Raw genomic sequence first — 10,704 nt, 5'->3', positions numbered from 1 at the left:
TTTTATAGGCAAATAGGCATTAACTTTTTAATTAAACGCTCGGACGGCTCAAAGGATACCCTGCTTAACACACTTTTACTTTAAGGCGAGGGTAGTAGATACGTGAAACTGCCTCCCAGCAGAAGTGGTAGAGGGTAATACAGTGAGGGTATTAAACATGCATGGGATAGACATACGGCTCCTGAATCTAAGACGAGACCAACGACCGATTAGGGATTGAGACTAGATGGGGCCGAATGGGTCTGATCTGCCGGCAAACTGTTTCTATGCTGTCAGGATCCACCACAAAATACTCTGATTTTAATCCTAACAAAAACAGGGGAAACAACCAGAATTGACTTACCGATTCAAGTTTTTCCACCTTGATCCTGGCATCGGGATTCAAAAAAGCCAACCTTTCTCGATGACGGTCCGGGTGAAGAGCTGTAGATACAGAGAAACATTATTTACCAGTTATTTTTTTTTTAAATATAATAAACGATTTATTAATCATTTAATTTAATGATATTTATATTCATAAAGCAAATTCTTTAAAAGGCGCTGATCCAGCCCCCAAAAAAGAATAAAATGGGTTTCTAACTACATACATAATACCAGGAACATCGTCCAACAAGACTGGCTGACAGAGTTTGTTGCCATATTATCAGAAAATGTTGTAGCTAAAATCTTAATTTACAGATATATTTCTTGCGAAATAACGTTTTGGCTTAAAGAAGGTGCGCTAAGTGCTTTTACTTTTTACAAATATTCAAATCGATCTTTTTTTCAAGAACCCCTTTCATTTCTGGTGCGGGTTTTAATTAGGACCTGGTCGCAAAAAAGACGAACGCGCCGATGGGAGTTCAAACAAGCCCAGATCGAAGGTGCTGTCCCACTTGATTTCTCCTTGTAGCACATTTAGCAGATCGGTTATTTTATTGCGAGGGTTTATTCACATAAAAACCAACACAAAACTATTCAATTACAACAACCTATCAGTGCCTGCTTTTACGTCACGTGACATTTATGAACGAGGCAAAATTATGTGTATTTTTTTTGTTACAAAAGTCAGCAGAGTAGGTGGAAGAGCACCTTTAAGACGTAAGAAGCCAGCGATACAATGTGACTTATTCCTGTAAAGAGTTCCGGGGGGGCCTTACGAGACCCCCATATATATCTGCGGAAAGCTATCCCACTTGTTTCAACGGCACTTTCTGGCCAATTTACGCGACATCGGAGAGGGTGCTATGCTGTGCTTTTTCCCCCTTATAGGTTAAGAATGCATATTAAAGTATTAAAATGCTTTAGTACACATTCTTCATTGGCGGGGATCTAGAAAGTCCTAACCCTAATCCTTTAAACTTGCCTCCCCGTTATGTTCCTTGGAGTTACACGATGGCGACGCGCTGAAACCTTGCCGCAGGCGCGCGTGACCTAGAACACATCTTCCCAACCCCGACATTATGAAAGGCAACTACTTCAACATGACACTGAAATTAAAGCATGTTGCCTCCATGGCAACCTAATCTTGCTTGATTTTTAGAAACGTCTGCTCATTATGTGCGTCCTGGAAGATCTATTGATTGCTGCAGCTACTCGGAGAATGGTGGATCGACACATTCTGGCTATTAGAGGCTCAGAATCGGGTGGCGTTCCTTAATTTTTTTTATCTGTTTTTATGCAGTGGAACTGTTGAGGTCTTTTGTGCCACCCGGAAGGTGGAATTAGCCGTCGTTCCTTTTGAGAAAGCAATAAGTACTTATTTATTACCTGACACAGGTGCTTCAGAGACATCCGGACTCTGACGGCCCTTAACCTGTCCCCTCTGGACCTGCGGAGACGAACGGGGAACCTTTGTAACATATTAAAAACCGTACTGGGGTCGCTGACGCAACATACAGTCTAAACAACAAAACAAAAGCCATGCTGCTCATTTACAGATCTACTAGGGACAGGCTGCGTGTGTGTTAGTGGATGAGGTTAGTGTGAGTGTGTGTTAGTGTATGAGGTCAGCGTGAGTGTGTGTAAGTGTGTGAGGTTAGCGTGAGTGTGTGTTAGTGTATGAGGTCAGCGTGAGTGTGTGTAAGTGTGTGAGGTTAGCCTGAGTGTGTGTTAGTGTATGAGGTCAGCGTGAGTGTGTGTTAGTGTATGAGGTCAGCGTGAGTGTGTGTAAGTGTATGAGGTCAGTGTGAGTGTGTGTTAGTGTATGAGGTTAGCGTGAGTGTGTGTTAGTGTATGAGGTCAGAGTGAGTGTGTGTGTGTGAGGTTAGCGTGAGTGTGTGTGTGTGTGTGAGGTTAGCGTGAGTGTGTGTTAGTGTATGAGGTCAGCGTGAGTGTGTGTTAGTGTATGAGGTCAGCGTGTGTTAGTGTATGAGGTCAGCGTGTGTGTTAGTGTATGAGGTCAGCGTGTGTGTTAGTGTATGAGGTCAGCGTGTGTGTTAGTGTATGAGGTCAGTGTGAGTGTGTGTTAGTGAATGAGGTTAGCGTGAGTGTGTGAGAGTCTGAGTGTTAGTTATAGGGGGGTGGAGGAAGGTGCCTCCGGGTTGCAAAATAAATACTACACCCAGGAACCACTAATATAAGGCTCACCCCTGAATTAGGCTGAGGAACGGGAAGCTTTTAAGTCGTTGGATATTAGTAAAGTCAACGTGCAGTTTGCTACACCTACCGGCAGGCCTGATTTCACGGCGCTAGGAGTGGAGGACGACGTTGGTGCGAAGTCCATGGCTTCACGCGACCGCGCAGATTGATCCAGGTGCGATATCTGCTCGGGACACGTCTTGTCTGATCTGATAAATGCGATTTCCCAGGTAGCGCCACTCCTGCCCACACGAGACAGAACAATGAAAGGTAAGCAGGAGTAAGACTTGTAACCAAACTATTTATTCCATGGTGTATCCGCCCCGTGTCCTTAAGAGGCAGGGCGCTGGGTTATGACATCATACTCCAGCGCTCAGCAGACAGTATGGCAGCACGGAGGTAAGGGCAGAATGGAGCGCTACCCTGGGTCAGCTCCCAATTAAAATACACCACAAGCTCCGACGTGGCTCTGGACAAAGAACTGTTTTATCATTTGAAGTTGGGATAACCAGGAGACACACAGCGGGCCTGGAATCTGCTTTAAACGAGATCTCCGATTCCCGTGTTAACAGATAATAAGCATTTGTTCCTAATTTAGGATAAATCCTGCATTGTGCGTGGGGCAATAACTACCGTAATTTCGCTCTGTTTAATAAGCTTTTTGCTTCTTCACAGGACACCCATAGCAGCGATTCTGCGTTGACAGAGACGAGACGATCTCCTGGCCGCAAACGCCCATCCTAATTAAGGAAAAAAACAACCAAGAAAGAGACAATGTTGATATTTTAATTAAGAATTCAGGAACAAAACTGTCTGTGTTTTTCTGCCCCTACATGACAGGGATTCACAAACTAGAAGCTCCCCCTAGGAGACACTTGGGATCAGCAGACTGCTATCACGCCTTGCGCATGGTCACAAGACACGTCGTCTTCCATTTAAAGATCACAAATCAGGCAGTCACACATGTATTACATCACGATATAACATCAACTGAGCCTAGTACTGGATTTATGGACCTGGAAATCTACCCAGATCCATTGATATTGCAAGAATAAAGCTGAGATTTGGGCGTTCAAAAAGTTTGGGGTCACTCAGGTGTTTTCATGGAAAACAAGGACATTTCTGGCTGTAGCATAATCGCAAAAGTGTTTTCTAACCTTTAATTAGCCTTTTAAACTTGGATCAGCGAACACAACGTGCTATTGGAACACAGGAGTGATGGGAGTGATAAAGGGCCATTGGAACACAGGAGTGATGGGAGTGATAAAGGGCTGTTGGAACACAGGAGTGATGAGAGCGATAGAGGGCCATTGGAACACAGGAGTGATGAGAGCGATAAAGGGCCATTGGAACACAGGAGTGATGAGAGCGATAAAGGGCCATTGGAACACAGGAGTGATGAGAGCGATAAAGGGCCATTGGAACACAGGAGTGATGGGAGTGATAAAGGGCCATTGGAACACAGGAGTGATGGGAGTGATAGAGGGCCATTGGAACACAGGAGTGATGGGAGCGATAGAGGGCCATTGGAACACAGGAGTGATGAGAGCGATAAAGGGCCATTGGAACACAGGAGTGATGGGAGTGATAGAGGGCCATTGGAACACAGGAGTGATGGGAGCGATAGAGGGCCATTGGAACACAGGAGTGATGAGAGCGATAAAGGGCCACTGGAACACAGGAGTGATGGGAGTGATAAAGGGTCTCTGTGCGCCTCTGAAGAGATTCCATTAAAAGACAGCCGTTTCCAGCTACGATAGTCATTTCCAACGTTAACTCCGTCTGCGCTGGATTTCTGATCCATTTCATGTTATCTTAGTGGACAAAATTAACGTTTCTTTCAATAACAAGGGAATTTCTAAGTGACCCCAAACTTTTGAACAGTCGTGTGTGCGATTGTGGTAATGTACAAACCCTACAAATGATCCGTTCTTCAAGCAACGTCAATCAACACAATATTTCCTTGGTTTTTTTTTTATTATTATAAACTAATACATTTTCTAAATAAATTGTGTAAATATAAGTTGCTGAAAAACAGGGCGATGCAAGGGTGACATCTAGTGACAGACAGCATGCGGCCAGCCTGTAACGCATCATAAACCCCAGACGTGTTTTATAATATAATATAATTATTATATAATAATATATATCAGTTACATAATATATTATAGCTGCTTTAGTCGTAAAAAGTTTACCTTTTTTTTTTTTAAATTTACTAATATTTAAAATATTAAAAAAATAGTCATTTCACAAAACGTTAAAGCCGACAGCGAGACAAAATAAACCATCGTTCTAAATGTCATTTCTACCGCAGGCTTAGACTCTGCGGGGTAAACAAAGTCGAAGGGTCCAGACAAGACGCCGAGACCTCGGGAACGACAGCGGATAATCACCTTGTGACAGTCTCCACCGGGGATAACGTCCTTAACGTAGATCAATGGTCCTTCTGTGCTGCTAAGTCCTCCGAGGCTCAGTCCGAGGCTTGTGTGCTTAGTTACGGTAATCAGCTGGACGGGACACTCGCTACAAAGTAACACAACACATAGTAAGAGCCACACAACCCACAACTGCGCGGATCCAACAAAAATAGATAAATATAGAAAACCTTTTCAAAGAGGGGGTGTTGAAAAATGTTATTTTATTTTTTATGGCATTTTTGATCTCTCTGTATACACAATAGTTAATAATGATACTTAAGGATGTGATTTATTTCAACGAATAAAATTAAACTTTTTGAAATCCCTACCCTATAGTACAGGGGTTCCCAAACTGCGGCCCTCCAGCTGCTGCAGGACTACATCTCCCATAATGCTCCTTCAGCTAAGGGGCTGGCTGAGGAGTATGGGAGATGTAGTCCTGCAGCAGCTGGAGGGCCGCAGTTTGAGAACCCCTGCTATAGTATATTTAAAAAAAATATTGATTTTTATTTATTTGTTATCATTTTTCTTTCTATACATGAAATAATTCCCTTCCTCCAGTAATTCTTTGATGCGTCTACATGTTTATTACAACGCCGCACAATGTAACAACTTCCATACTACGCACCTTTGTCTCTTTGTAAAAAGAAACACGAAGAGACCCTAATTCCACACAAATGGGATTCTGATCTAGATTTCTACCTTATTTCAGACGTCTTCTCCATCCCAGTCTTTGTTCTCGACTACCTGCGGGGAGAAAAATGATTAAAATGTAAGAAAATGTTGTTGGTTTTTTTTAAAAAATGTACGATTTCCTAGGAAAGCACGCGCACGCCGCCATTAATATTCAGTTATACCGGTAATTCAGATTAATGGTTTTTCTTTTTTAAATCCAAATGTCTTCTCGGGTCCCAGGGATGTCCAACGGGGGCAGGCTAAACGGTTTTGGAATGGGTTGCGCGCAGCGTAAGGCTACGGGGCTTTGGACCCTTAGAAGGTCCAGCTTGTTTTGGCGGGAGAGATGCCTATTGGCTGCCGTCTCTCCTCTGTGGCTTTTATCGAGCACCTTGAAGCAATGTCACTTCCTTCGCATCGCCGCAGCCCCGGCTTCGATGCGCCCCATAATGTCCCAATTATATTATTTACATCTTTAAATTAGGGGTGTGGCCTATTATGGGGGTTTAGGTGTTCAGGGCGGGGCGAACGGTGAGTTCTTACTTATTCCGAAAGCGCGGTCCGGCAGGTAACGCGGTCCCCCGGCAACGCGAGCTGATAAATTAGTTCCGCTCTCAGTTATAGGGTGCATCATGAATTAAGGGGGGAACCATAAAAATGCTATAAAGTATAGTATTGCAGGCCCGTACCTTATAGACATTTTAAAGTTCCCTCATTAATTCCTGATGCACCCAAATGATCTTTACGCGCACGGAGAATTATTTGAGACGTCTAAGTACCTCCAGCGATGCGCGGATTTCCATCTCAGCTTCTTCCTGTATTTTTATGTGGTATTTATTAACCGCGTAAGTGCCGTGCCCACAGGTTGGTTCCTATGCAACTAAAAACTCCTTCCCCCCTTAGAAACCATTACTGTATTTTTTATTTGAATGGGAAAATAAAAACCCTTATTGGATTTAAAGCAGACGGCAGCGACGTAATATCTGACGAGCAACCGCACAGCCTGCACTTTGCCGTAAGGGACCGTATCCCCTGCAGAGCATCGCAGAGGGGCAGGAAAGACGTAACGCAATAAAAGGGTATTATCCGCAGCTGCTGCAGCACATCTTAAAATGTAGAGCTGCCAATCAACATGGTGACATGACTGCCCAGTAAACCCCCAGCTCCTAAAGAGAGGGGGGGAGGGGTACATATCTGACCCCAGGGCCAGTGAAGTGATGCCCCAGCTGCTGCAGAACATCTTGGGGATGAGTTCTCATACCAAGGCCAGAGAAAGCCCTCAGCTGCTGTGGAACGTCTTGGGGGGGGTCAGTTGCCATGGACTCCAACGCCCAGCATGCTCAGAATCCCTCTACTCTTTGACTGACAGACAGGTACCTTGTTAACCCCTCACATGCCAGGCAGGCGGCCCCTGCTCCCCATTCGGACGCAAACGAACTCTCTCTGCCGGAAAGTGCCGAACGCCTGAGTCCGGCGATGACGTCGGCGGAAGCCGCGGAGGTTCCGGGTCACGTGAGACGGGCACTTTGAGCATGTTGCTGTGGAGATTGGGGGGCCGGTGCCCCGCCTGGGGTATACTGCGCACCCCGGCACAGAAAGGCCCCAGCTGGGCGGCCCGCCGGGGGCTGAAGGGCCGGAACCCGTTCACCAGCGGCCAGGAGGATGAGTGGCGGAGCCGCAATAAGACCGTCCTGACGTACGTGGCTGCGGCCGCCGTGGGGATGGTGGGCATGTCGTATGCCGCGGTGCCCCTGTACCGGCTGTACTGCCAGGCGAGTGCCAGGGGCCAGAGAGAGCCACAACGAGGGGCAGGGGCCACAGGCAGGACCATCAAGGGTTATACACAGGCTCTAGTAATCCATACCTTTCAAGTGTCCTTGTTTGGTTTGACCAGTTCCGTTTTGGGGGCTCAAATCCCTGATGCCCCCCTCTCTCCTCCCCTGATGCCCCCTCTCTCCTCCCCTGATGCCCCCTCTCATCTAGGTGCTCAGTTTGTATAAAATGAGTGTAAATAAAATACATTATTCTGTGGAATATTTTATACATGGTAGGGGCTGGCATCGGAGGACACAGAGTGTTATATCAGGGCAGGAAGCAGTGCCAGGGGGCAGGAAGGTCCTTTAGAAGTCACATGACATGATACCGGGGCAGGGGGCAAAGACAGAGGGCAGACGACATTGTATTGGGGCAGAGGGCAGTGCCGGAGGGCAGATGACGATGTATTTTTACCGTCGGGACGAGGTGGTGGCAGCGCCGGATCAGACCTACATGCCGTAGATCAGCCGTTTGGCACTCAAAGGGTTTTCTAACATACAATCTACAGGGCCGTATAAATCATGGAAATCGTTTTTTTTTAAACATTTTCTTTTCCCACTTTAAGCTTTTGATGGCGACCGAGTGGCAACCATGGAAAAAAAATTCTTAAAGCGCGTTAATAAAGGAGGCCGTTTCATTGAATTCATTCTAAATTGACCTAGAATTTTCTTACTCTTTCAGGCAACCGGCCTCGGAGGAGCAGCGGTGGCCGGACATAACTCGGAGCAGATCGAGACGATGGAGCCCGTGAAGGATCGTGTGATTAAAGTCAATTTCAATGCAGATGTCCACGCCAGCCTGCACTGGAATTTTAGGCCTCAGCAAACAGAAGTCTATGTACGTCCTACGTCCTTTTACTTATCAGTCACTTGATGGCTTAATTTACGCTGGTGTGCGTAAAATACAGTATATTATGGATTTTGGGACTTGTAGTCCGGAGCTGCCGGAGGCTGGAAGTTCAAAGCTTGACTCTGGCTTTAAGGATTCATTCTTATGCATTCAGAGAATGCAGAGGTGGCCTAGCCCAGGGGGGTATGAAGGCAATTACACCCCCCCTGGCCAGTCCAAAATTGTCCGCAAAGGGCCAGTCCGACCCAGAACTGGCCAATTCTGGTCAGACTGGCCCTTTGTGGACAATTATGGACCGGCACTGGGAGGCAGAAACACAGCAGGGTTGTGTAACGTGATGTTACGTGACCCTGCTGTGAAGCCAGAAAGAAAGCTGTGAATGAGGTGAGAGAGAGAGAGAGATGGGGGGAGAGAGAGAGAGAGAGAGAGATGGGGGAGAGAGAGAGAGAGAGATGGGGAGAGAGAGAGAGAGAGAGATGGGGGAGAGAGAGAGAGTGTGTGTGTTAGAATGAGAGTGTATTCATAGGTGTGTGTGTGAGCATGAATCTGTATATGTAGGTATGTGTAAATTTGAGTATGTATGTGTAAATGTGAGTTTTGTGTTTTGTGCAGTTGGCTTGTCGCTCCTCTAGTCTACCTCGATACTCAGCGAGAAGTGAGCAGTCTATGAGGTATTTTGGGTTGCAAACGTCACATATCTGCTTTTTTTTTTTTTATGCTACGGTCTTGTTTCTCCGTTTAATTTTCAGGTGGTTCCAGGTGAAACTGCACTAGCTTTTTACAGAGCGAAGAACTCCACAGACAAGCCAGTGATTGGGATATCCACCTACAACGTGGTACCGTATGAAGCTGGCCAGTACTTCAACAAAATTCAGGTACCGGAAGGAGAACCCTAAACCCTTAAGACACAGCCAACCTATTCGCTTACTATATATATGTATGTGTATATATATATGTGTGTGTGTGTATATATGTATATATATATGTATATATATATATATATATATATATATATATAATACTTATTGCGATCTCCCTGCATTGTATTCACTATGCCAAAAGGGGGCAGCTGTATGCAGCCTTTAGCGGCAGTAACCTTACAATATCATAAAAGTTTCGCTGATTGTCATGCAGGGCAGAGTGGATTTTGAGCGACCGCAATAACTATTTTGTAAACCTAATAACACTTTGAGTGTGGGAGGCGAGCTGTGCGTAGAATGCTGTTGTAAATCACGATTGCAGTTTCTTCTGGGGAAGACTTTGTGGGTTTGCTAACTTGACTTCAAATATTAAGATGTGTTATTTTGTACCCCCCCTACAGTGCTTTTGCTTTGAAGAGCAGAGACTGAACCCCCACGAAGAGGTGGACATGCCAGTGTTTTTTTACATCGACCCGGAATTTGCCGAGGACCCCCGAATGATAAAAGTAGGCACAATTACATTATCTTATACCTTTTTTGAAGCCAAAGAAGGTCACAAGTTACCTCTCCCTGGCTACAACTGAGCAAGTTCATCCAGCCTTGGCGTGTTTTCTGTGCTTCAACATGGAGGACAACACAACTAGAGTATATTTATTTGTAAAATACAGCTACAGGACCACATGCGTGCATTTCTACAAGGTAGCCATTGTACATGTCCTCTCACTTACACGGTCATGTGATTGAGTAACTCCCTGGAATGGACGTTAAAAGGAATCAGTGAATCGTTGAGTAAATTGAGACGTCTTATCTTCCCAATGTGTGGTTTTGGACCTAGGACTTTTGCGGTGAATGGAACAGCTGTCATAGAATGGGGATGCGTGGATCAGTGCTCCCCGTAAGAAGGGAGCAAATTCCTTACTGGAATTATAGGATTTTAATCAAATTGAAACTGCTTTTAAGATCATTAAATATATTTACATAAGCTATATAGTGCTTGTGTTTTTTGCCCAACTGTATCAGACTTTTGGTTTACACTAACAGGACAATGCACTCAATTAAATCAATCGGAGTCCATGTGAGTGTGTCTCTTTAGACCCCCTGGATGTCACGTTTGCTGGCTGGTGGGCGATGAGTATATGAGACAATTTGCATGTCCTCACCTGCAACTCACAAAATCTGTAGAACAGTAACCTACGGGGAATGGGCCAACAATTCCATTATTATCCTCTCTGTTATCGTACTTTCAGGGAGTGTGTAACCTGCCTATAGCTCCTTGTGTAATGATGGTTCAAATGAAATAAGATACCCTGGGGAGGGATAGAGCCCACCCATGCTCCTTATACCCAAGGGGGGGGATTAATGTCTCAATTATCCTGCCCTATGGCTTTATGTGAATAAAATAATTCACATAAATTCATCAAAGTACCCCAGGTAGGTAGTACAAGGTCCATCGTATGCACTCCTAGAGT

The 10,704-nt window shown here is 45.2% G+C and overlaps 2 protein-coding genes across 2 annotated transcripts in view; one reads left to right on the top strand and one right to left on the bottom strand.

The window, feature by feature from the left end:
• LOC149274801 (syntaxin-binding protein 4-like) overlaps window positions 1-7,073 on the bottom strand; it is a gene marked incomplete at its 3' end in the record, with an annotated part of 26,867 nt that extends 19,794 nt beyond the window's left edge. Inside the window, exons 1-6 of the mRNA XM_089505282.1 lie at window positions 7,045-7,073; window positions 4,869-5,082; window positions 3,193-3,299; window positions 2,648-2,801; window positions 1,750-1,810; window positions 344-423 (exon numbers count right to left, since the gene is read on the bottom strand). Of these exons, the coding sequence (XP_089361408.1) occupies window positions 344-423; window positions 1,750-1,810; window positions 2,648-2,801; window positions 3,193-3,299; window positions 4,869-5,082; window positions 7,045-7,073 (645 nt within the window). The remainder of the gene's footprint in view (window positions 1-343; window positions 424-1,749; window positions 1,811-2,647; window positions 2,802-3,192; window positions 3,300-4,868; window positions 5,083-7,044) is intronic.
• Window positions 7,074-7,183: 110 nt separating this feature from the next.
• Window positions 7,184-9,819, top strand: LOC149274800 (cytochrome c oxidase assembly protein COX11, mitochondrial-like). The gene is made up of 4 exons (XM_089505281.1): window positions 7,184-7,423; window positions 8,148-8,303; window positions 9,065-9,190; window positions 9,637-9,819. Exons 1-4 carry the CDS (start codon window positions 7,184-7,186, stop codon window positions 9,817-9,819), a joined length of 705 nt encoding a protein of 234 aa, XP_089361407.1.
• The last annotated feature ends 885 nt before the right edge of the window (window positions 9,820-10,704 follow it).

This window comes from Sceloporus occidentalis, unplaced genomic scaffold (assembly GCF_023333645.1).
Source record: "Sceloporus occidentalis isolate IW3139 unplaced genomic scaffold, rSceOcc1.0.p SCAF_321, whole genome shotgun sequence".
Taxonomy (NCBI): domain Eukaryota; kingdom Metazoa; phylum Chordata; class Lepidosauria; order Squamata; family Phrynosomatidae; genus Sceloporus; species Sceloporus occidentalis.
The sequence above is the reverse complement of the archived record's forward strand: the minus strand, read 5'-3'. Positions and strand labels throughout refer to the sequence as shown.

What these genes read in the sequence shown, in the direction of transcription:
- LOC149274800 (XM_089505281.1), top strand. Translation starts at nt 7,184, where the DNA reads ATGTTGCTGTGGAGATTGGGGGGCCGGTGCCCCGCCTGGGGTATACTG. An exon ending in TGTACCGGCTGTACTGCCAG is followed by an intron (nt 7,424 to 8,147) that starts GCGAGTGCCAGG and finishes TTACTCTTTCAG; the next exon opens with GCAACCGGCCTCGGAGGAGC. An exon ending in CTCAGCAAACAGAAGTCTAT is followed by an intron (nt 8,304 to 9,064) that starts GTACGTCCTACG and finishes TTTAATTTTCAG; the next exon opens with GTGGTTCCAGGTGAAACTGC.